General features: G+C 26.2%; 1 protein-coding gene across 5 annotated transcripts in view; it reads right to left on the minus strand.

Moving 5' to 3' along the window:
- Window positions 1–1,444: 1,444 nt before the first annotated feature.
- The window catches only part of LOC111674636, a 276,494-nt gene continuing 250,047 nt past the window's right edge, over window positions 1,445–27,891 (minus strand). For 3 of the 5 annotated variants that reach the window (XM_046947770.1, XM_046947769.1, XM_046947772.1), the window contains 12 exons: window positions 27,288–27,539; window positions 22,661–22,716; window positions 20,983–21,167; window positions 20,295–20,453; window positions 12,240–12,445; window positions 11,942–12,159; window positions 11,214–11,712; window positions 4,547–4,611; window positions 3,813–4,035; window positions 2,472–2,599; window positions 2,251–2,361; window positions 1,445–1,874 (listed from right to left, as the gene is read on the minus strand). In XM_046947770.1, coding sequence (XP_046803726.1) covers window positions 1,566–1,874; window positions 2,251–2,361; window positions 2,472–2,599; window positions 3,813–4,035; window positions 4,547–4,611; window positions 11,214–11,712; window positions 11,942–12,159; window positions 12,240–12,445; window positions 20,295–20,453; window positions 20,983–21,167; window positions 22,661–22,716; window positions 27,288–27,539 — 2,411 coding nt within the window. In that variant the 3' untranslated portion in view covers window positions 1,445–1,565. The remainder of the gene's footprint in view (window positions 1,875–2,250; window positions 2,362–2,471; window positions 2,600–3,812; window positions 4,036–4,546; window positions 4,612–11,213; window positions 11,713–11,941; window positions 12,160–12,239; window positions 12,446–20,294; window positions 20,454–20,982; window positions 21,168–22,660; window positions 22,717–27,287; window positions 27,540–27,891) is intronic. The other 2 variants (XM_046947771.1, XM_046947773.1) reach the window with 1 other exon arrangement.

Below are 27,891 nucleotides of genomic sequence, written 5' to 3' on the forward strand. Positions count from 1 at the left end.
GTATACAGTCAGAAAGACTTAAAGATGAACATGTGAAAAATTGCTGGATGATAATCAGCACATCGAATAATACTAGGATAAGTAAAAAATATTTAAAAAAGTTTTTTCATCGTTGGCCTGTATAATTAAAGCAATTATGTATCATATAACTAGATCACTAGATAAATAATATATTAAAATATGATCCTAACGTCATGAACAAGTTTTTTATGAAAAATGTTTGTTATTAGATGCAAATTAAGAGTTCAATTCATAACTGATCCAAAAATCACTTTGATCGATATGGATGTACGTATAAACAGGTTTATGAATATGAGTTGATTACACACATTATTTTGACCTATGTTAATAATTTTTGTATATTATCCTTTTATAAGTCCTAAAAATCCTGTAAACTCCAAAATCACACTTCATATCAAGACAAATTAAAAAAAATTATTTGGTCATACAGAAAGACCTCTAATGCTTGCACAACAAACAGAAATATTTTCATCTACAACAATTTTTGAGGGACATTGTTGTGTTTCCTAAAAACAAAACAGGTTATTCGACAATAACAAAAACAATAAAAAATTAACACAGAAAAGTGGAAAAAGTCATATCATTAATAAAGAAAACTCTCAGTTTCCTTTTATTCAACTGACAAAAAAATTTGAATTTTTAGATATAATTGATTTTTAATAATAAAAAAAGTAAATGTTTAACTAGAGATTAAGCTAGACGCAAAAATTGTAATCTTTTTTTAATCACTACTTTTTTTTGACCCTTAAATAACTGCAATAAATATTCACTTAATACGCTCGATAAAAATTTAAAAATAAACATTTATAAATAAATAAAATTGTGGCAGTCAATAAATAGTATATGAAATTATAGTAGAGATGGCAAATGATTTATGTTTGTATATGACAACTGAATTACGTTTGATTTTATTAATTTGTATATTTAATTAAAAAACAACAAACTGAATTCAAATGAAAATGAATTAAACGTACACAAAAGAACTGTTAAAAAAAGAATTAAAGAAAAAATACATCATGAACATTTAAGAGCACTCAATTAATTGCTTTAAAGTTGGATTAAGTTTAAATAAAAAAATAACAATTTTATTAAAAAGAAATTTTTTAAAAAATAGTTTTCATTATTTTTAAACATATAAAATATATATTTGAGTTATTATATCTAAACATAGTGTACCCTATAAAAGCATAAGCCTTTGTCATACTTTTCGTTAACACTGTACAAATATAAAACATTTTCCCATAATTTAGTTTTAAACTATAACATCTTTTTTAACATCATTACGGTTTTTTTAATTTAATATAGTCCTATTCGAAGTTTATATGTAAGTAAGTATATGTGTGTGTGTTTATGCATGATGTTCGTTTGTATATATAATTATGTGTCTGATTTATATCGTATATAAATAAACATATACTATACATACATATTTTTATAGTTTTTGTTATTTTAGTTATTTTTGTATATTTAATTGTATATTTTCATTTAGTTTAATTAATTTTATGTCCTAAACATTTCTTATTATAAATATTTATTTTTTAATGTCATGTTATTTCTATAATGCCTGACCTTCTACTCACTTGTTGCATGGAATCGACTTTTGTCGTTGACATACGTTTCAAGCTGATTCTGCTTAGTTGCATGGTAACTTGGATAAGCGTAAACAATGTTGAAACAATTAATAAATTTGAGCTGCAGTTATTTTGTCTTAGACTGGTGGCTGCACTATTTTCTGGCCAAACAACTTCGACTTCAGCCATTTTAAAAATGCTTAATAGTCGGTGGGATTGCAATTCATGGTGTTCGGCATTGATGTGATGACTAATAGTTTTGAGAACAGAGGTACATTCCTCCTTGAAAATGAGATTAGGGAGAGAAATTGAAAGTAAAATTAATTATGAAATATTAATGCTAATTTTAATCTATAAGGTTATTATAAACAGATGTGACGAACAATATGAGTTGTTCATCGATATTGACAAAAATATTATAAAGTTTTAAACATGTAAATACATAAATATTTTTTTCCTTCCAATAGAAATATCGAAATATCGGAGAATTTTTTGAAAAATCTCACAATTTTTATAGACTTTGAATATTATTAACTATATAAATATGTGCACACATAAACAATTTGTAAAAACATTTGAAATGCCTTTATTTTGATATATATTATGCCAAGAAAATAACTGCTAAAATATACATATACAGTTCTTATTTCTAAATTACCTTTTCTTTTTTCAATAAATCAATGGCCTTTAATTTTGCATCGTGTGGTAAACGAGCGGCTATAATAATATTTTCCTCTGTCATGTTGAATAAAGTCAAAGTACATTGAGTCTGTAATTGAAAGCAATTATAAAAAAATATTTTTTTAAATGTTATCTTCCTAATTCACTCATACATTAAAAAATAATTGTGAAAATTTTTGTAAAATAATTATCACATACCTGATTATCAATGTAGGTGGTTACGTATTGTTGCAAAGCTCTAACTGCATCTTGAACTCCCAAGTTAGTATGTGGCCTTAACAGAGCCTCATCTTCAGAACTATAGCCCAGCATAAGAAAAACTCCACCTTTTTTAATAGTAAATTAAAAGAAAATAAAGAACAATATTTTAGCATACTCTAAAGTACTTGTAATTTATAGTTCTGGGATTTTCTATACTTGAACTAAGATTTAACTACACTTTTCAAAACACGCACGTTTAAAATCATTTAAAAATTACACTTAACTTGCACGTAAATTGCACACACTTTGCCAATATTTTCTTTATATAAATAAAATTTAAATTATTTCTTTTTTGTGTTAGTTTTTAGTGTGGTTGGTTTGAAGTTTGCTGTTTACAGTATAAAGTATTTAATCATCATCGTTTGTTATAAACTGAAATCATTACCCAAGGTGTAATATAATCTGCCAAGCTTATTTTCTGACGTTATTTTTTTTCTCCTTCATTCTTCAACTATAATTTTCTGACAACTTCTCCTCTATATTATTGTTTTTCATGGCGATTTGGATTAAAAGCTTCTGCTGAATGGCGATATTGAAAGGTATGAGATCTTTTAAACAGACACCTAATCAAAGTTTTTCAAATATTCACTTAAACAAAATTTAAAATTTCGATTCTAGTTTGGTTGTAGTTCAATTCTAGTTCAGTTCTAGTTCAGTTCCAGTTCAGTTCTAGTTCAGTTCTAGTTCAGTTCTAGTTCAGTTCTAGTTCAGTTCTAGTTCAGTTCTAGTTCAGTTCTAGTTCAGTTCTAGTTCAGTTCTAGTTCAGTTCTAGTTCAGTTCTAGTTCAGTTCTAGTTCAGTTCTAGTTCAGTTCTAGTTCAGTTCTAGTTCAGTTCTAGTTCAGTTCTAGTTCAGTTCTAGTTCAGATCTAGATCTCAGATAGCAATATTTGAAATTATTTATATATTTATACTAAATATAATCGAAAAAATACTTGAATATAATTTCGTAAAAAGAAAAAACAAAAAATTTTAATTAATCATTTTAAGTTTCTGCTAGTAATTGTATGTTCTGTACGTTGCTTAATGCATAAAATACACTGAATAACTGAATGATTCAGTAATATAATACAGCTGCATCAAATCTTAGATATCATACATCCGAACTGAAACACCAACACATAAGTTCTAGTAATAACACAGACAACAATTACAACCATTTCAATTCCCCACTGATACGCAATCACAATCACAAAAAAAAAAAAAACAAAAGTCACAGAAAAAATCTTTAATAATGGCTGTTGCAAAGTAGCAACTAGAGAATGATGATGATTACTTACCTGGCAGGGAATAGTCACCTAGCGGTGGTTTCATACATATAAAACGTCCTGAATAACAAAGACAACGACCACGAAATGCTTGATACGCGGGCGAAGCATGACTATAAAATGCCAATGCTGTACGGCATGGAGCAAATGGCACGCAAAGGGCATGACAGGTTAGTGTTAATGATTCACCGCAGCTGCATAATTCACTGCATTCAGCATCGTCCAAAAGGTAAATCTGTTAAGTAATCATAAAATGGAAGATGGAAAAAATATATATATTATATGTTTATTGTATGTGTTTATATGAAGAAGATAACATTAAATGAAGGAAAAAACAAGAATTTTTGAGGGATGAATAAGAATAAGATAAACAGGAAGTAATAAGAAGTTTTATAGGAATTATGAATACTAGAATAAAAAAAGTTGTAGTTTTATTCAATATTGGATTAAATTTAAATATGTTCCTTTTTGTCTTAAACCTACAAAAGTTTTTAAATTTATTTAATATTATAGGAAATTTGTTACTTTAGCTACTTTTTTTAAGATATTTATTTTTTTTCTAAATTTTAATTTGATAGCCTGTGTAATCAATTTAGTACTGTTTTAATTTTCCTAGAACTAAAATCTATTTAAAACCTAATTTTAAATGATGATAAATTATCAATACAAAAGCAACAATTTTTGCCCAGCATAATGACTTACATATATTTATTATCTACTTATATTAAGATCTATTATTAACTTACTCTTTTGCTAGTGCCCTCTCTTATAAGCTGATCCGATTGGTGGGGTCTTTGTACGACACAGTTTCCTAAAAAGAAAAGTATAAAACGTAATGTTAAGAAGAATAGTTTGAGCTAAAGTTTTTCGGTCACATGTACTAATTTTTAGTATTCAATAAAAGACATATTTGTAATTCTTTTAAGGATTATATCAGTAATTTTGTATGAAAATTAATCATTTTGTAAATCGAAAATAAACCATTGATAACTTTATGAATACGGGGGTTAGTCGCTTGCTCCTAACCTTATTTTCTAAGTACATGTTGTTATAAAAATACAAAATGATATAGTAAATATAATAAATCAAATGAAAATACTACTAGCAACATGTGTGGAAAAAAAGAAAGAAATAAATAGAGATGAAAATATAACTACGACAATAATAAGACAATAAAAAATATACTCCTTCTCATACACACTTGTTGTAGTATTGACAATAAAATGGACAAATACTCTCCATACACATATACGCTCAATCAAATTCACAGTTATTTATATATAAACACACACATCCTTGTATATTTAAACATTTCTACAAACAATATTTATAAAGTACACACGCGAGTATAATAACAAAGGATCATCATTTAATATAATCCTTCACAATTTATTCGGACATATCTGTATATGTTTCTGTATCTTCTGTTTCCATTTAGAATTCAGTTTTTGTATATGTATTTAAGTATTTTAAGAGCAACTAAATGTGTGACGATTATAAATGACAAACACATATTTACGCATTCACTTAAACATACTTGAAATTGTTCCAGACTGCACAGTGGTACCGTGTAAATAGTAAACTATTAAAAAACATATATTTGTTCCAATTTATTCCTCAAAAGTCGACCGAATTAATGTTCGTAATATCAACAAATATATATCTTCAGTGTAAAATTACCAAATATTTTTACACCAAAGGTAACTATACACTCTTAGAAACCTAACTGTTGAAATTATGGGCATAAAAAGGAAAAAGCCTAACAGGATTATCCATAACGGATAACGATAACGTCCTAAGTAATTATAAAAAATTAAGTTCTATTACATTGTACAGTGCGACAGATATAAAAATTCGGAAATAAAATAAAAATATGTTTCCACAAATAGAACAAGGTTATAATGAATGCTTTCTTATTATGAAATATTTTTCAAGTCCAGACATTCCGGCAACTATTTTCATAGAAAAAACATATCTCTTAACGATTAACCATAGTCTCATTATCTCTTAACGATTAACAATTGTACGGTTTAAACGGATTTGACTGTATGGAAACAATTATGAAAATATCCATTATGTTTTTATGTGAGAATAACTATTTTGAGAAATGGTATCTTAGAAAAAACTATTAGATATTTCTATTTTGGACGACTCTAATAAATACCCTTCTAATGAAAGTGAATTCTACATAAAATAATTTTTCAATTCTTCATATTAAATTTCTTACTACCTTATTCATAAAAAAAATCAAAGGTTTATTCAACAAATTTTTTATGAAAAATTGTCTTATAAACCTGTGATAAATTGTTATAAATAAGACCCTTATACTATATTTCAACTGCCTTATTCATACATTATAGAGTAGTAAAATTATATTGTGGAAATTACAAACGGAATGGCAAATTTATATATAACTTTCTCACGAAGGTGAAGGGTATAAAAAATATCATATACAACGATACAATGCTATGTACGGATGACCTTAATTTAAAAAGTGAATTAATAAGTTCATTCAAAGAAAGCAACTGGTTTATTTTAATTTTGTTTAATATTTAATTATTTAAACAATTATGCAACCAAAATTAATCGATTAACCGTACCGAATACCCTAATAATTATTTAGTATCATATTTTATTACTTGCTCTTTCCATTACAAATTCTTGGTTTTAATAATATTTAGAACATACTTGTAGTTGTGTACGTAGTAAATGTTGAAATATTTATTTGTAGAAAATATAAATGTCTTTGGTATTACATGAACATGGTGCCAACATTAACAACATCAATGTTAAACAACGCCAAAACGGATGTCCGCTATTCATGTTAAAGCATTCATCATGTCATCATTGCTGTCGTTGTTGTTGGTTGTACAACTTGCTGAATTACACACATCTACGTTTAACTCATTCACTTTGCTACAGATTCCCTGCAGTTCTATAAAGGGATACTTAACATATCACTTGATTGGTTAACTATTACATTTTCTTGAAAATTTTTATATTTCTAACCAACTTTTTGTAGGTTTCTATAACTACTAATTGATTACTTTAAATACAAGATAAGTTACCACCAATTGCTTTCTGCTTTATTTTGTTACTAATGGAATTAGCGGGTACTTTTTCACATTAAACTATAGCACACAAACTGATATTCACTTAATATGATGTTGGTTGGTCAACGTTGTTCATGGTCATTCATGTTAAAATTCGGTAGTAGTTTTTACTTTACGTAAGATTGTAAGCTAGATATACGCAAGTATACAAGTATATATTTATGTATTTCCATTTTTTGTGTTTGTTTTTTCTTTGTCTTTATCACTTGACTAAGAAGAGGTTTATTTGTATGATGACATGGATTTGTTATTACAAAAAACATTGGCACACATATATGAATATACAATTGTAAAATTAAGAACTCTAAAGGCCTTAAAATAGGCCTTAATTATACTAGTTTACAACGATTTTATTCATGATATAAAACCTATGTGGATTTCTTAATTTTGAAATCCATCAAAATCAAATTTTTAATTATACACAAAGTAAGAAAATGCTAAAAAGGGTTAAATTAAATACTTATATATGTATTTATTTTTTATAAAAAAGCGTTTACTGGTCTTCCTCACAATTCTCTTACAATGATATTAACAACTACGTTGCAATAATCTTAAATATTGGTGAATAGATGTCATTTTTAAAACTCACAGAGTATTTCACAAAAAGTATAAGTGTGAATGTAAGAAATGAACGATGAGGCATATATTCAGATCCGTAAGTTTGTAATTCATTTAAAATTTTAAATTTTAGTTTTTTTTTAATTAAAGATAATATATATTAAAAAAGTTACTAAAAATAGGGTCAAAAATAAAGAGAAATCTGATAAAAATTATATTATTAATTTTTTTCTGAGTTGATTTTTGTTTCCCAAAACAGGTGCAAGCACTCAAAAATCAATTCATATTTTCAAATTATTTTCCATCACCACTAATGAAGGTCGCTTAACAAAAACCACTTTATTTCAAAATTTCTAAAAAAGCAAAAGTCGTTCATACTAAGAAGAAGAACATCAAATTTAAATATGTATTTATCACCACTTCAAAATTAGCACTAAGTGAAGTGATAATTATAGACATTCAAAGAAGCGAAAATAATACATTTTTTTTTTTAAATTTAAGGTATATTTTTGTACTAAATTTTTTGAATTCATTTTTATTTATCTGTAAAGCAACATCAAAACAGCAATATTATATAGTAATGATTAAATGTAATTTTTGGAACAGAAATTTATGTGGAATCCAATAATGAGTATAATAATTTAATTAAACCTGGAATGAGAACCGATTGTAAACTAATAATCTGAATATGTTTTCGGAGAGGCCTGTTTTATAAAGACCTTTAAATTCTTGCCACAGGTTATGTGCATACATATGTAGTATGTACATAGACATTCATATCTATGTCATCATACAAAAATACAGATGGTCTACAATTATTTTACTGCTCGTTGTCGTTATATTGTGCTTCAAATCGTACTCATATGTTCAACTTGTCAGACCAAATGTGCGTGTACTTCTTAATAGTCTACATAATGTGTGAATAATAGTGTTAGATATGTGAGGCTATGTAGTTAAGAGAAATTGTGTGTGTGGGGTAAATAAGTGAAAGTAATATATATGCATTTGAATACATATGTAAGACGACAATCCTTAAGTTCTTTAAACCCTATAAACCTATAAAATATACGATTTGTATGCAGTTGCTTAGCAATTGTACCTAATAAATTTTAAATAATTTCTTATATTATTTCAAATTACTTAACAGTTTGCCTTCGTTTTTAATTTCTCAGTGGTTGCATTTTTGTGAATATAAAAAAAATTAATGCAGTTTATAATAAAAGACTATGTGTGCTTTAGCGTGAGCTCCTTTGAAACGGGAAGAAGTCAATAAACACAATTTATATTCAATTGTGTTGGCAAAATTTATCCTTTATGACCAAAAAAACATATATGATGTTTATTAAAAAAGGGAAAAGAAATATTACTAGTGATGTGGGCATATAGTTTTCTAACTAACTAACTAACAAAAAATTGTCATAATCATAGAAGGAGGATGCGATATAGTAAATTCTATGTATCTTATTACAAAAGCTTTCGTTTAAGCTTTTGATACATTATAGGAACTTTTTTCAAATCTCAATTTAGTAAAGATATCGATAACTGCAACAACAGGGATAAACTGATATTGCACTAGGTGTATAATTAATATTTAATTAACCCTATTTAAATATTACACATACGTTTTAGTAAATGAATCAAACTTTCCTTATTTTTATGAAACTAAATGATTTAATGCCAAATAAAAATTAATTATATTCAAAACTTTAAGTTCCCAATTCATTGAATGACTATTTTAATTTTATAGCATAATGTATAATATCAACTAATGAATATGTAATGAATATGAAACTATAAAATTAAATAAATTTTTATCTTTAACAATAAACAGCAAAATAAATCATATTAAAATTTAATAATATTTTGTCGAACATTTAAATTTTAAGCTGTTTTCTTTTTTTTCTACCTAATTTTATGAACTAACTGAATAAATTTGTGGGTAAATGTGTATAGGTGTTATTGATAGACAGATGGACGACAAATAAAACATCTGAATGATAGACGATCATCATATAATTTTCAACATTTAATATATGGTCATACAAATTACCAGTTATTGTTGTATTTCCCAACATATACATATATACATTGTATTGGATTTTGCATCCTAATGATAAAGTTCTCTGAAAGTGTATTCGACATTTTTTCCCAAAAATTCAACTGACTGAATATGAATTCTATAAATTTTAATTTTGTTTGGTTGTTATTTGTGAATTTCTAAAATTTTTTATGTTAATAACTCTCTGATATGGAGCATGGACATTTTCAAAATTTATATATACATATCAACATTAGTCCAATACTGAAAAAATTAAACTGATAATTTTTTTTTAGAATTTTAGAATAATAAGAAATTTAAAAAAGTAATAAGATATATAAAAAAGTTAAAAAAATGAAACAATAAAACTGCGGATCGAATTTTTTATATTTCCTAGGCAGCAGGCAGGATTAATGCAAACACTCACATTGTTATACAAATTCAAAGCAATTATAAAAACAGCAAGAATAAAATCATTGCTGTTAAACATTTGCAAACATCATTAAAAATGTAAATAATTTTAATTTTTTCTCCCTTTCTCTCATTCGTTATAATTCAGCTCTTTCCACATATTTATGTATGTTATTTGGTAAATGTGAACAAATAATATTTGCTACTCATCTCTTAACGTTCATAATTATTGGTGTAATTTATTTTGTTGTTGTTTTTATTTATTTTTTGGTAAATTTATCTGCTTCCAAATGATTTGTGTATTTTTAATGTTGTTGTGATAATTGTAATTTGTACCTTTATGTGGTTGATATGTGTACATATGTTTGTATGTATTGGTAACATATATATAGTATGTAGGTGCATGTATATAAAGCGTACATTTTGTATACTTATGTATGTATATGTACATACCCTGCCATTCGGGATGATATATTGTCGCCTCCATTCTTAGTCGAAAGTTAGTTTTAAGTTTAAGGCTCTTATAGTTAAAAACGTAAGATTTTTTCTTACAGCTACAGAACGGGAAAAAGTTTATCACTTGTCCAAACAAGATATATTGATATATATTGATCAAGAGAATCAAAGGGGAACATACATACAAAAGCATGTGCGTGTAAGATTTTGTTTACATATATGTATATTTGTAAATATGTGATATAGCACTTGCATCAATTATTTACTGAGTAAATATTTTTCCATGATTTATTAATTAAATTAAAAAAAGAAATATTTGTCTATTTGGTATTTCCGTTGAAAATAACAGCCAAACTTCAATATAATTTAAATTTGTAGGTTGTTTAAACATTTTATATATTACACATATTATATACAAATTAGATTAGTTTTAGAAGAACGATATCAAATTGCTAATATAAATTTTATAACTTAATTTAATTACATATTTCTTTATATATACATCATTTTGAAAAATTTTTAGGCTTCCTTTAACAGTGATCGGCATCGGAAATCAAATTCATACATTTACGATGATTTGGTTAGTAATGAATAATAACAGGATATTTTATAATATAATCGATAAATTTGAGACAGTCTGAATTTATTATTATATTTATGGAAATATTTTTAATTCAAATTAATTATTTATATAGCTTTTGGTACAATAACATGTAACCTATTAACTTGTTTAAAAATGTAAGCATTTTAAATTAGACAAATATTAAATATCTAGAAAAAATGTTTGCTTGATTCCATAATATTTTTGTTTTTAAAGTTTATAACTGTATTACTTACTTGGCGCTTGTGTGGTTGTGGCTATTGTTGTTGTGGTTGGAGTGGTCGTTGTTTCCAAAACCACAAATTCAGTTGTTTCCATTGGTTCAACATAAATTGTTTGATCGCCAAAATCGACAATTACAGCACGACCATTGCCATTACCATGGCTACCTCCCATGCCACCGTTACCACCACCTACACCTGCATTTCCGTTATAACCATTTTCGGTTTCAGGCACAGCAGATGCTTTATTGTTGCCATTACTATAGGTGTGTTTGCCATTGCGTCCACCATTTTTTATATGTCTGCCCTTACCGTTGCCATTAACATTGCTATTACCATTATTAGCGTTACCGTTACCATTGGTATTAGTATTGTCATTGTTGCCAGCATTGCTGATGATACTATGATAATCGTCATTTCCGCCATTTCCGTTTTCGTCATTTCCGTTATGCACTCGATATGGCTGTTCAATAACGTTCTCTTCCACGGATGATGGTTCAACATTTTCTTTTGGCTAAATTTTTTGTTGGTTTTATAAATAGAGAAGTTTTTGTGGTTGTTGCATTTTTTGTGTAAATATTTCGCAATGTTTTTTTGTTTTGTAAATAAAATTGGTTATTAACGTTTGGTTGATTGGAAAGCATAAGAAAAAAAATAATTTTAAGGAAGAAATGGTTAAAATGAATAATTGTAAATTTTCTAATCAGTTGCTTTTAATGATAATGCAAAAAGTTTAAACTTACCATAAATATTGCTGGTTTTCGTGGTGTTTTTGGAGGCATTGCCGGTGGAGGCATTCTATGTGTTGTTGTTGTCGTCGTTGTAGTGGGTGCCGGCGGTGGTGGAGGCGGTGCTCTTGTTGTAGTAGTTGTTGTTGTAGTGGTTGTCGTAGTAGTAGTAGTTGTAGTCAAAAAGCCCAATTCAGCTAAACGTTTCATATGGAAATCCTTTTGTGCCTCAACTAGATAATTTTCAATAAAATATTGCATATTAATAATAAAATTTCAATTATTATTTAAAATCTATACACATTGTACTTACCAACACATGGATTCATCCATAATAGTCTACGCCAACCAACGCACTGATACAAATACTGAGCATCACTGCCATGACAGCCACATGTTGTACGTAATATTGTTCCCAGAATACCAATCATAGCCGTGCGACAGCCACTGGGACGACCAGCACACTTTTTGGTCACGCTATCAACGGCACACGCTTGTTCATAATACTCCAGTTTGAGCCTGAAAAACAAATGAGATTTAAAGAAATAAATAATTTGTATACATATTAACTATTTATAATCAGTAAATAAATGTTCTTTACTTCCTTTAAATATTGTGTTGTGCAAAACTTTATTTTACCATACTATACATAATGAAATTAAAAATTTCAAATAAAGTATACAAAACATAAACTCTTCTAATAAATTCTTTATAATAATATAAGTATGTATGTATATAATTACAAAAATTATTTATTTTTGTAGTACAGATATCTTGTTTACGATAAGTAAATTTTACATGACTTAATTTTCTCTAAACTTTTTAATTGACTTCATCACACAAATATTTTAATCATAGACATGCACAGTAATTATTTCCAAAAAAGTTCTGTTTGTCTGTTTCCAAATATTAGATACTTAAAACATTATATACATAAATCCATATATAGTTACTTAATATACTATAAATACGTACATCCATATGTTTATAAAAGTGTACGAAAGTTTGCAATATATTTCAAATACATAAAATATATGTTTTGATTAAGTATATTCAAAATGTGTCAACTCAATTTTATTTTGTTTGCAAGAGAATAAAAAACATTTTGAATATATGTACATACATAAAAGCTTTAATATATGTTGAAATAAATGCACCATATTTACACATTTAAACACCTTTATAATTGAACTTTAAATATTAAAAAAAAGATATTTATCATCAAAACTTAATTCGACCAAAAGTTAAGTTGTCGCTTTTTTAAAATAGGCTTACAATATATTTTTTATGTTCGATGCATACAAATACATTTATATATATGTGCACTCATTATTACGATAACGTTACATGACAATATTAGATTTTCTAATATTATAAACATTGGTCCGATAGTAGTGAATATAAATCGAATTTTAAGGTGCGTAATCAACCTTCGTTCATAAAGAAACTGAACTTCTTTTTTTTTGGAGCGGCTAGGATCAATTGGAGTTCGATCGTTATATAACTTGATGTTAATATAAATGTTTCTTATAGAAATATAGTGTTTAAAAGTGAATTCAAGACAGAGGACGGCGATGAGTCGTCTCTAAGCCCATCCTGTGGATGTAAAAGAATCACCGTAAAACGGCAGTTTTTCACGATTTATTTATATGTATAGACAGAACCCACTATATACTTATAATAACTTGGAATTTATTTATTTTGAAGGTTCGGAAAAATACATTGTACTTAGTAATTATAAACGGAATGATTAACATATGTACCTTTCTCATGGAGGTGAAGGGTATACAAATTTTAACTTTGAATGTTTAAAACTTTTACGACTTAGCATAATAGGCAGAACATAATCGATTTACCCATGTTTATACTAAAGCCTTTTTTATATGTTTTTAGACTTTCAACTTTTTTTGGGCAGTGAATGTTTGAGTGTACAAACTGACGTAGCATCTTAAAAGCCAATCACGTTTTCATACTAATATAATGACCAAAAAATGCAATCAAGCAAATCCTGTATAATAAAACTACAACAACAACTACAATAATATTATCAAAAACATACTTTACTAAACCATGAATGTATGTTGTAAAATGCATAGCAACATTACCACAACTTGCTGCTGCCGCTGCAACAACTTGGTACTGCAAAACCACAAACTATCACAGTATAGTAAAATTGTGTGTATTTTTAAAATACATGAAAAGTTTACTTCTTTTATGCATAATAAAAGTTTTCAAAAAGCATGTGTAAAAGTATGGCTGCATTTAAGTAAATGTTGGTTTTTTCTATATTCATTTGTATTTGTAGTATAAGTATCTAAATAAGTAAATGTGTCTGTGTATAATTTCTCTTTAGTCCTATTAAAGGCTTTACAAGCATGAAAGTTGCATATGTTTTGCATCTTGTTTTTGTGTTTGTAACTAGTAAACATCCTTGTAACATGCTGTTATCATAAAATGTTTGTATAATAATTTCCCTTCGGTTCGGGAGGATGGTACTGAATAAGTTGTTTAATTATGTTTTGTTTTCAATTTTGGGAAGTCAATAGATGGAAATTTTTTAATTATCTTTTCAATACATCGCTCAGTGAAACTAAAGTAATGATTGCATTGCATTAGGTTACTTGATGACAATATTTTGGCCATTATATTATCCCTACTTTATTTGCGGGGCGCTAATGTGACGAGTTTGTAAAAATATTGACTAAAGGTGATACTTTTACTACTTGTAAAACTACTGGGTTAAAAATACAACTGAGACAGTGTGTGCTTCTTTCAATTTATTATTGTAAAGGTCGGTTACTCTACATGTTGGTTTCTTAATAAAGTGTGAATGCAAAATATTTTCAGCTTTAAACTTTGTGACATTTTTGAGGAAAAAGCCATAGAAAATACTGAAAAGTTTTACTCTTCACACTCACAGATACTAACTTATACACTTGCTCATAAACAAAAATATTTAACAAATTTGTCAAAGGTGTTATTTTCACACAAAATACAAAAACACCCTTCTGAACTACTATTTATAGTTATACAAGTTCAAAAGTTATGTAAAACATTTTACAACTTCATTAGCATTTAACCTGTGTGTTTTTGTTATTGTGTTTATCAGCAATAAAAATAAACAATTTCAAATTTATTTATTTAATTTATTTAAGTTTAGTATTTTATTTATTGGTATTATTTAATATAAATTTCTTTTGCCTTTACCCAACAAACATGAAGGAAAATGATATCTCAAATAAAGAATTATTACGAATCAAACTCTTTTTAAGTGTTAAACAATACTTACTTGTATTACTTATATGAAGAAATTTTACATTTGACCTTTTAGAGAAACGTATAAGAATTTCTATTTGAAAGGTTTTGTTTTCAATTTAATGCATACTTTTTAAGTTAAAAAAACTATTAAGATGTATTTATTTAAAATAAAAAAAAATATATTTATTTTAGTTTTTTTGTTGGGTAAACACAAGAATTTTATTTTTGTTTTCTTAAGGTGTATGTAATTTGTTTATTTATTAAGACACGTTTATACTATACATATGTCGAAAATTGTTGTAAAATTCTTTTCAACATTCTTAATATTTTTGTTAAGCCTGTGATTTCTTAATTGTTATTTATCTTTTAAAAAAAAATATAAAGCATATCTTTAAAAAGTATGTTTGTTTTCGACAAAGAAGTTAATGCTCTTACTTTTACATTTAGCAGAGGTGTACTAATCGGAAGGATTCAAAGAATAATTGTTTCATATAGATTTACATCCCATAGTTAAAATAATTTGTACGATATATGGTTTAAATATATTAAAATTATTTTAAAATAAATATTTACTTTAGTTTTAAATGCATATAATCGTCTTAGAATAATATCTTTATTGTTTTTGTCACTTTCACAAAATACCACAAATCAAGCGGTTTATGTTTTTGACTTTATATGTGTTGTTAAAATACTTTTTCACTTATTATGCACTGTGGTTCCAAATCAAAATCTATGCAAAAGGATAATACAAAAAAAATTGTAGTTTCTAAGTTATTATAAATAAAGATTTTTCGATATTTAGCAAAACTTAAGCTTTAGCTAAATATAAATTTTACATTGGACTCACCTTTGTCTTGTATTAGTTATTTATTTATGGGATTTAAATAATAATTTTGTGCACATATATTTTGATTTGAAAACACAGTATGGTGTTATGAATGTAAAATAATGCCTTGTATACATACATTTATTTGAATATATGTATATAAGAGTGTCCCGAGGAACAGCCTTTTAATAATCCGAGGTAGGAATATCTCTCCATCAATGCGTATTAATGTATTAAACACGAAAAAATTAAACAAATATGAATGTATAGTCTGGGCCAGAGTATGTTAAAAATTTTAATATTTTTACTTTTTGTTGAAAAAAAAACGGATTTTTCTAATTTGACTGTAAATATGGGCCTATCCTCATATATATTCGTATAGGAATTTTCGTCACAATAAAGTTATTTATGCAGAATAACTTCGTGTTATTAGTGTTTTCTGAAGGAGAGTTTGTATGGGGGCTAGGGTCAAATGAGGTTCAATCTTTACGACATTTCGACATTTATAAAACTAAGATTTGATGATTTTTTTTGACATACTAGAGCATTTACCAAAAAATGGCCAATTTAGGAGTGTATGATTATATGGGCGCTAGACGAAATAGTGGACCGATTTTAACTATTTTCAAAAAGTATATGTGCCAAATTTTATCAAAGTATCTAGAAAATTTCGGCTTGTAACGTGTGCACAAGCTTTACTTGGGCAGACAGACGGACAGAAATGGATTCAAAAAGTGATTCTGGGCCAATTGGTATACTTTAAGGAGGATGTAGAACCAGTATTTTTTACAAATCTAAGACCAAATTAATAAATATTAATAGTTAATAAGAAATGTATGCCGATCAAACGAAAAACGTATTAAAACAAACTATGACTTAAGGATTATTAATATTGGAGCAGCCTAATTTTTCTACTTACACTACATATTTCTAATTTGCAAATGTGTGTTAGTGTTTGTTGATTTTACATTAAATTAAATTTGATTGATGATATTATTTTGGTATTCTGAGGTTTTTGTGGTTTGTTTCTCTCTTCTATATAAGCAATATATATTTTTGTAAAAATTTGCATTTAAAAATATCTAAAAAATAAAGAAAGTTTAAGTGTAAAAAATTAAATTTTAATAAAAATTTTTTTTATTTAAAGATTTTGTCAATATTTTCAAATCACGTAAACGGCAGCGTAAGGCATGAGAAATTTCTTTTTATATACATATACAAGTTTCAATAGTTTGGAATTGGCCAAAAAAATTGACAAAATTATGTTCAGAATAGATAAATATCATATATGAAATGAGCAGACAAATAAATTTTTGGACAATTTGTATAATTTAGGAATAAAACTGACATACACCATTTTCATTAGTCACCTCCTCAACATAAATATTTTTTTTACTATTGTATATGTATAACATTTTAACACAACTACTTTCACGTATGTACGTGAAAGTTGTTCTTACACCACTGAACTTGTCAATAATCATGTCGAGTTGTTAAAACAATACGTACGAAAAAAGAGGAAAACTTTTTATTCACTTTAAACCCACAAGTGTCGTAAACACTTTACGCCAATAACTAGTGTATATACTCCAAAGGTTTACACACGGAGAAAATGTCTACATATATAGTCTATTTACTGACACAATGGCATACGACAAAACATATAGGTTTATACTTTCTACTTTTAATCTATGGAATTTGAAAATTCCAATAAAATGTGTATAAAAAGTAGTGTTAGATGTGTATGTCATTTACACCAAACAAATATTCTTAAACATATGAGTTCTTGTTTTGCAATTTTCAACAAAAATTCATTCTCTGACAACGATTAATTTGATCAATTAGATAAAACAGAGATTTTGAGTACATTGTTCGAAATCCCGAATTTTGAGTTATGCCAGTCATGACGAAAATGAGCGATTTGTAGAAATTTGCTACATGCTCTATTTAAGTTGAAGGATTTTCTGTATGTGAAAACTGATCTGTACAAACTTAAGAATAAAGTTTATATGAGCTTACAACTATTGAAATCACGGGCGTAAATAATGTTGTGTTTATTAAAGAGGATGCTTGAAAGTCTAAATTATTAACATGCTCCTAAAAGAAGACAGTTTGTAACATTTTTCTAAATTCTTGAATATGTGGTTGCGTATTATGTTTGCATTTGAAAGCCGCTTAAAGTTTCCAGTATATCATGAAAGCGCAACTCTTCGATTCATATAATGCTCGTTACAGCTTTTTTTGAAATTAAATGAAAATGTCATTAACTTTCTGGCACAGCTCTTGTGAAAATATGTCTGCGGATTTTGCAATGATTTAATTGCAAATAAATTTAATTTTCTGAAATCTTGATTAAATTTAAATCACTGTATTTCCCCCCTCAAATATAACTCTATTAGAAAGTTTCCTGCCTGAAAAGACAAATTTGTTTGGTAGTTGAGTGGAATTTTACTCCTACATGTATAAGGATTTGGTTGTTAAAGACAAACATTTTGTTTACTACCATACATACTTCATGAGAGGTAGTATATATTTTTGTACAAGTTTTATATATATTTAGTTGTTTAGCTAATTTAGCGTAATTTTAGTTGTTTACTGGGGGAAATATCTGCTCTTTCTACATTTACTCCTACTTCTTCTCATCCTTGCTCGACTAACAAGTGTGATTCACTTAAAAGGCAATTAATTTTAAAGCCACGTATTTTGCGGTCGTTTAGTCTAGTTAAATACATAATGACACAATAATGCCGTAAATAACGACAAACTTAAATCTTTGTACACCCATGCTTAACTAGATAAATATCTATATTACTCAGCTGTTTTGAAAGATGTATCCCTTTTAAACATTTTTTTTAATTTATAACTATTTTGTAAACTAGAATTTATATATATTTATATTTATGGACTAAACACTATATAATTTAGATATGATGTCAGTCTTTACTTAAATTTTATTCAGTTATTCTGGCAGAAATTCTAATGTTAAAGCTAATTAACTTCCTTATTTAATAGGAATATCTAGTCACATATCGAATGTATAGTAATAACCTCTATTACGGGACAGACACTCCGAAATTCAGGGTTTGTATTCATTTATGTATAGGAGAGTAGGTGTGAGTTTGTATGTGTAAATATAATATACATTTTATACAAATATACATACATTGTACATAAGTATGTATTTAGATGGTATATACTCGTGTCAACTTCTAATTATATAATATAGTAACAAAGCTAAAAAACGACAAGCTACAACGTGCTTAAGAACAACTCTTCAAAAATGCATGAGGTTAAAATAAAATTTATTTCTCTATTTAGAGTACGTTTTAGGTGGTTTATAATTTGTACTAAAATTATTAAAAAAAAAATAAATAAATATATGCATATATAGATTTTCTTTTATGGTAATCAATATATGATACTCTACACCAATCAGTATGTTTAAATTGTGGATTATTTTTTTAAATAATAAAGCATTTGTTTTTTTACCTTAATTTCGGAATTATTTACTTATTGTTAAAAAAATATTTTCTAAATGTGTTCATAGGGGTAAAAATAGGCCATATCGTTGTAAATTTCATTGAAGAATTTTATGTCTACTTCAAAATTACTTGTGTAGTATTTAATCGTGTTATTAGTGTTTATTAAGGATTTTGCCCTTCAAGTCATTTTCTGAAAGGGAGTTTGTATGGGAGTTATAGTCAAATGTAGTCCGATCATTACAAAAAATCAGTTGTGTCGTTTATAGTTCTACAAAACTATGTTATGCTGATTTTGGTTGATATAATGCAATATTTACATAATTATGAGTCCAAAAGCCATATTCGGGGGGTACGTTTGTATTGGGACTAGGCGATAAAATGAACCGATCAATCAATTATTTTCAATAGCATTCGTCTTTAGGCCAATATAAGAATATGTGCCAAATTTCATAGAATTATCTTGAACATTGCGACCTGTAGCGTAAGCTTTATATGGACACACAGACAGATGGACGGACGGACAGAAGGATATAGCTTAATCGGGCTAGAAAGTGATTCTTAGCTGATTGGTATATTTTAAGGTAGGTGTAATGTAAACTTGTCTTTCCCTCAAAATCTATATTTTTTAAATTGTTCTTCTTGTTTTAATCAGTAGTAGTAAATATGAATATCAGTTAAACACTTTGTAAATAAAACACATTTTAGTATTCATGCCAAAGTAGCAGTACGTAATTATATCCACATTAATTTGTCAAATTTCTAAAACAGAAATTTTGATTTGTTATTTTTAAATGATACTTACCGACATTCACGATCTTCTTTGCATGCTTCAGCCACAGCATGACATGATGGTGGTGGCGTATAGCTCTGTTGATTATTATTGTCGGGTGGTCTTTGTGCACAAACAGGATGTAGTTTTTCCTGAGCAATCATACAACTATCATGACGATTTGTTGTTTTTCTATGAACATTGAAAAAATAGAGAAAAAAAACAACAACAGTTAGAAAGATAGTCGTCACAGGTATATTCACAAAGGATAATAAAAATTCAAAAATTATCATTTCTGCAAAAAGTAAAAAACCAAATGGTTTTAAAAGAAGAATCCAAAAACAAACAAAAAAACAGGTTCAAAACACATCAGAGAAAAACAAACTAAACCAAAAAACCCACAAACAATTATCTAAAAAAAAGTAGTATGTAGTAGTTGATGCAGGGCAAAAGTTTGTTTATTCGTTTGTTTGATTTTTGGTTTTAGTTTTTTTCTATTTTAGTTTCAGTTGTTGTTGTATTTCTTTGTTTTGTTCTGTTTCTTTTAACAACTCTATGCAGTTAAAGGTAAATCAAAACTTTATATCACTATATGTCTATTTTTGTACTTTTTTATGTAGGTATGTTGTATATCATCAATCTGAGTGTGTTTTAGAAAGCTATTTATTCCAAAAATCATACAAAAGTTGTGTGTATGTATGTATATATAGAATGTACTTACTTGCATAAACAAAAGGCCACATCTAAATTTAAGTCCTCGTGTGGACCTTTATAAAATGCCTGCAATGAAGTCATGCATGCATTACGATTACAACGATGCATTTCACAATGTTGTAGCATTGGTTGTAAGGACGATAAACAGGACGGATCTTCACGACATGTATCCAATGCTGTATGACAGGTACTCTAATGAGAGAAAAGACAACAATACAAAAAATTATAAACATAGAACCTAACAATAACCTGGACTAAATAAGACAACAGAAATATAAACAATAACACAAAGGACTTTCTAAATGAATGAGTTCAATCAGAAAATAATAGTTTGGGGATAAAGACTTTCAAACATTTGGATCATCGTTAAAATACTTAAGTTTTTTTGTTTTTTTGTCCATTTTTGGTATAAGTGTTGTTAGTATTATTTATGCAATCATTATTTATGAAACGAAATTCGACAATTTTGATTTAAGTAATTATTTCTATGGTAAAGTTTAGGAAAGTGATTATGAGTTTACCTTCGTATGAAGTAGAAAATAAATGTAATTTTTATTGAAGCCAATTTAGGGTTTTTGTATTAAAAGTATAGTTCTCGAAGCAATGTTTTATTTTATTATTTAAATCGTCCAGATGCACAAGTAGTGAAACGTGTGTACTGTCATTATAATAAGGGAAATATATTGATTTCATCATAACACATTTGGTTATAACACATTAACTTCTTGCAAATTTAATACTTTTATAAACTCACTAAAATGTATGTGCACTAGGATGTCCAGTGGAGCACTAGGATGGAGGAATACCTCTAAAATGAGTAAAATAAGAAACACTTTTAAGGTCCCTTTTTTAATTCCGTAAAGAGCTAGAAGGTTAAAATTTTACACAAATATTCCTTATATGTAAGGGTTTTTTTAGCATTGTAAATATGCAATATCAGATCACGTTTTCGTATAGCACCCATTTAAGTGGCCTCCTGAAAAACAGCTTTAACTGTATTAAAAATGTGAGTATAGCAATAAAATTCGATAGAAAGAAGTTTTAATGTGAGCCAAATTCTCTCTACCAAATTTTATGAACATCGATCCATAATTGACCCTTCCCCTCATTTGTGTTCTTCTAGAAAAATTACTTTAACGTGTTTGGCTTTGAAATTCGATTTAATTAAGTTTCTTATGAGCAAAAATCTACTATACACCGAATTTTATGAGGATCAGTCCATACGGTTTCATGGTGGGTATATAGACTCGGCATAGTCGAATATAACACTTTTACTTGTTTAAAATAAACAATGATACTTTGTTTTTCACAAACTATACTGAGGATTTTCAATCACTGGTACGGAATTGAGGGCAAAAAAAATATTTTTTTTATTTTTCTCGTGTTCAGTACATTAATACACATCTATTGAGAGGTATTCTTACATTAAATTTTTAAAAAGGCTGTTTCTTTGGACACTCTAATCTACATAAGTACATATTACACACATACATATGTACATATATACTGAACATGTGTTGTAAACGAAATTGTTTTTAAAATATTCGCTTCATTTATCTTAAATCTTCTACTCCAAATTTGTATCCATTATGTTTAGGCCTTCTTTTCTACACACAAACAAAAGTTAAGAATCTGGTAAAACTAAGGTATATTAAGAGTTTTACTTGTTATAGCTGTTTACTTACCTGAAAGTGTTGCTTGATTATATCCGTTGAGGTGTTCTCTTCAACATCCGGACCACCTGTGTAATAGTTGTAAGATCCACAAACAAGCATTTTGTTGAAGTTCATAAGCATTAAGGGTTGACACCAAACCAAACAGCAAAAATGATAATTTCGAAGAAAAAAAAAAAATATCCAAGTTTCCCAAAAGTAGTTAGTGTTTTTAAAAATGACATATACAAGTCAGACAAACATATATTCATTGTCGGCAACGAACGATATAAGGTAGAAAATATTTTTTTCCATTTATTGCATAGTTGTTGTATAATTGCATACATATTATCAGCAACATCAATATCAACATGATGACGTTGTCATCATTATGTTTTGTTGCAAACCATAGAATTTTTATTGTCCATACATACAGATATACAAGATACATTAAGACGAGTTTGGAGTAGTTTAAGTTTTGGTCCATTTACAGAAATGCAGTTTACATTTTCCATTACATTTTTCAGTTCCAAAGACAAGCAGTTAGAAATACGTGTTCAAGAGCAATTTTTTTTGTATTAGTATTGTATTGTTGATAAAAGTGGTTGAATAGATGATATTCATGTTTCATTTTAAGTTTATGCAAAATGAAAAAGTTTTGCCAATTTTTCCAGGTTTTTTATTTTTTGTTTGTTTAATTTAACATATTTAAAGAATTTTTTAATGTTCATTTTTTCAATTGTATTATTTTACATGTTGTAATTGCATGTAGATTTAGTTGCAGTCGTATTTATTTATTTTTTTTTTTTTTTGTAAAATTTCCAATCCATTTTACATTGTCGTTGTTTTAGTTTTTTTTCGTTTGAAAAATATATGAAAAAACACGTTTGTAATAGGAATAAATATTTTTTTTGTATATTTCATTTTATGTTAGCAGAAAAAAAGGATAAAAAAGTATGAAAAAGAAAGAGAAGATAGAAAAATTTTTTAATTAATTTTTGTTGAGAATAAGTTTTAGCATTTTCAGTAATATGTTCTCATGAAAATGTAAATGAAATTGTAGATATAATAGATATATTTTTAATAAATAGGTAATTGTACAGACATACATTTATATAAATAATAGTAATAGTTGAAGAATAGTTATTACTTTTTCGAAAATCGTTGTATTATATGTATATTACCTTTTAGATTTCAATAATTCCATATATATCTATTGAAATAAATATTACAACTTATTAAATATTAAAAAAATTGAAGTATAATTATTAAATTTTACTTCATCTTAAATTGAAATTTGGTAAAGTTTTGTATATTTGCAACAATAACTTTATAATTTCTTATATTATTTCAAAACGCGCTTAATTACTTAATTAATTACAAATATCGTACTAAACCTATGTAAGCAGAAATCTTTTAGTAAGCGTACTTTGGTTAGAAATTTAGTATTATTTTTCAGTACTTTTAAAAATATATTTAAATATTGTTTTTATATTTTTTTAATTTTCCATAATCTGGGTAAAATATTGGTATATAAAACCACCTAAATAATAGGTTAATTAATAGACTAGTTTATAGACTATTCTAAAAGCTACTTATTATTATCCTAGTCGTATTCTAATTAATGAACAAGTTAGTAGATTCTATGAATATTTAAGAGACTAGCCCATATTCAAAATCAAGTTTACCTTTAGACTATTAATAAGTCTTTCGACTAGTCTTGGAATACCATTGAGCCGTCTGTAAGCTAATCTATTAATTAATCTTGATACTAATTAACTGTAACTTTATTAAAACTTTGACTACGATTTCTATACAAATTGCTAAAATTTTTGAAATTTAATATGTATTTTATACTGACTATCTCTTTATTATAATAGTACTTTCCATGAACCAACTCCTAAATTTAATAATACTAAGCATAATTTTATAGAATCTTGTTTTAGGGCCAAACTATACTTTTTAAAAGTTCCACTTAGCCGAAGTGATATTTCAGTAATATTACTACCTACAAAAAAGAACAATGTTATAAATTATCAATAACTTTATTAATAAGTTTTATAAATACTTGTATTGACGTTTAAGCTTTTAATAAAATTTAGTCAAATGTTAAGAAAAAAATATTTTAACGGCAAGCCCTATTATTTACAAAATTTAACACTATTTAATCAATTTCCAACACAGGCTATTCGATTTGACTAAAATTATTTTTAAACATTTATGAACAAAATTAAACACATCCAAACAAAATCCACGCTATGAACACCTCTATATAAGTATATAAGTGCTATATTTTCTATAACGAGAATAAGAAACATTTTTAAGATCTTGAGCGTATGATTAATATTTATTTGAAACCATTTAAAAATGTCCTTAGAAACTCAAATATCAGATAAAATTTAATACATTGAAAGCGTAACCTTTTCTGATTGGTTGAACAAGATATTGTTTTTAAATTTTTTCAAACACCTTTATAATCTTAATGTAGGATAAAAACCAAAGCATGTTTAAGTCAGTAACTTAGTTAAGTCTCAACCAATTTTAAATTATTTTACGGATTTTAAAAATATAAAGAAGCCTTTGAAATAACGTATATGATATAACTTGGATAGAAAATAATAAAAAAGTTAGGATTTTTGTATTGATTTTATCGTATTTGGCCTCTATAACGAATTCTCTTATAGAATATCAAAAACAGATTCTTATTGTGCGTTATAATACCTATCAGAAAAGTAACATAACTTCATAGGTATTAAAATTTTCGCTTAATTTGTCGCACTATTTTTTTAATACAACGATTTTCGTTTTATATTATTTTAAATAAATTTTTAAAAAAATATACTTAAATTTTATTTTAAATAAAAATAACCCTTAAAAACTATTTTTATAATATTTCAAAACAAAATACACAAAAATAATAATAAACTGCACTTTAGAGGGGAACTCAATAATTTTTATCACTATAACAGTTCTTACAGGTTTTAGGGTCTTAGCCAGGTTAACTAAAGGAATTTATCGCTTTATTTAAGACAAAAAAAAAAGAAAGAGAAAAACTAACTAAATTTTGTATAAAAAAGACTAGCACATTTATAATTTTGGTATTTTAACTTACACCTGTTAGAAGTAAGCTAATTTTTTATTTTTATAAAATAATTACGAAACTTTAAGATTCTGTATATAAATATATTATTACTTTAAGCTATATTTGTGCAGAATTGTCTTTATTTTCTTTTTTTAGCTACAATTTTCATAAATACATATTAAAAGAAAAGTATAAAAAACAAAATGTTTTTTTTTTGAAATTTCTACAGCAACTTAAATTGTAATTAAACTGAAAAAAAGAAGAAATTAGAAAAATAAAATAAAAGCATAAAAATTATACTGAAAATGATATAACAGTTTTGATAGAAGCTTGAATTTTGAAACTAAAACATTTAGTTCTTTTGTTGATTTAGCATTTGAGATGATTGAGATTTAAAGCAACTTAAATAAACAATTAACAAAAATGAGTTAATTACAATTTAATGTATTTTTGATGTGGAGTTTATTCTTTGGAATTGGTTCAATGATCAACAATTTGAAAACTGAGTTTAAAAATTGACATTTTAAAATGAAAATGTAAAATTTTGTGGCATTTGCTTCATTTTTGATTTATTTTGATTTATTTATTTATTTTTATTTTTTTTTTGTTTTGTTAAGATGAACTAAATGAACAAACAATTTTATTTGTTGTTTTTGGTTATAGTTGTTGGTATTTTGATGTTAATATTCATCAATGTTATTAATTGTTTAATGATTTTGGTGTAAGGTGTTGTTTTTTTGTTATTTTTTTATTAAAAAAGGGGAAAATTTATTAAAACATTTCTGGTATTTTTTTGGTTTAGTAAGAAATTGATTTACAAGTAAAAAAAAATTATGTAAAAGTTTGTTTTGTATATTAGTTTTTAAATGTTTAAGTTTTTTAGTTTTTTTTTTTTTTTTTTTTTTAATTTTTGTAACAAAAATTTCAGTGCTTTTGATTAAGAAAAGAAAACTTGAATTAGCGTGCTTTGAAAAAACTTTGTTATTTAACATTTTTTAAATATGTTTTTCAAAAATTGTTTAATACAATATAAAAAACGAAATTGAATATATAAAATTGTAATTTTTTAGAACTTTTTGTAATTTTTTAATTTTTTAGAAAAGTTAAAACTAAGCAAAAATTTATAAAAAAAATTATAAAAATAGCAAACTACTAGAAAACAAAAATAAAAAAGAATATTTAAAAAAAATATGAAAAATAATTTATTCAACAAAATTTATAATATTATAGAAAACATATAAACTCCTTTTATTATTATTATTATTATTTTTTTTTTGTTTCATAAAGTGGCTTTATATTTCTTATATTAACATAGATCTTACAGTAGAGCAAAATGAAACAAATAAAGTTTATAAACACAAAATTAAGCCTAAACTCCTAAATATTTATAAGAAAAATAAATTAAAACTTAAAACATTTATTTCAAAATTTGTTGTCTTTCTTTAATAGTTTAATTTTATTTTTTTAAGAAGAAATATTTATTGTTAAAGCAAAAGGTATTAAAATTATTTTTTATTTTTACTCTGAGGAAAGTTTTTAATTTGTTAAACAAAAAAAATATTAAGAAATGAAACATACTTGAATAACCGATACCAGTATCTATGACATCTGGTATTATAGTTACTTCTTGCGCCATATTATGTCGATGATGAAATTCGGTCAAATTGATGGGATACGGATACGGTAGTATGTCTTTGTAACCATTCGAGGAACCAGCACCGGGATGGTATATTGTATTTGTTGTTGTCGCTATCAATGGTGTATCGATTAATGATAAATTATCTTCGAAGATCTTTTGATGCAATTTCTCGTCCATGCCCATAACTCTAACTGCAAATTGGCAAAAGTATGGAAAACAACAACAAAAAAATATTGTTTTTTGATACAATGATCTATGATTTGTTTGTTTTTTTACTTATTAATACAATTTTAAAGATATATATATATATAAAATATATTTTTCTTTAGCCCTGAAAACATTTTCTATTGTTTCCGTTTTGGGAGAGTTTTTTCTTTCATTTAAATTAATGTAATTGAAAAATAAATTATAGAAATTTACATAAAAAAATATATTGTTTTTTTTTTATAAAAAAATAAAGTAAGTTTTATACAAAATAAGATTATTAAAAAAAATTTGAACAAAAAGAATTTATTTTTTTTATTATAAAAATAGTGCTTACAG

The sequence above is a fragment of the Lucilia cuprina genome, chromosome 4, assembly GCF_022045245.1.
Source record: "Lucilia cuprina isolate Lc7/37 chromosome 4, ASM2204524v1, whole genome shotgun sequence".
Taxonomy (NCBI): domain Eukaryota; kingdom Metazoa; phylum Arthropoda; class Insecta; order Diptera; family Calliphoridae; genus Lucilia; species Lucilia cuprina.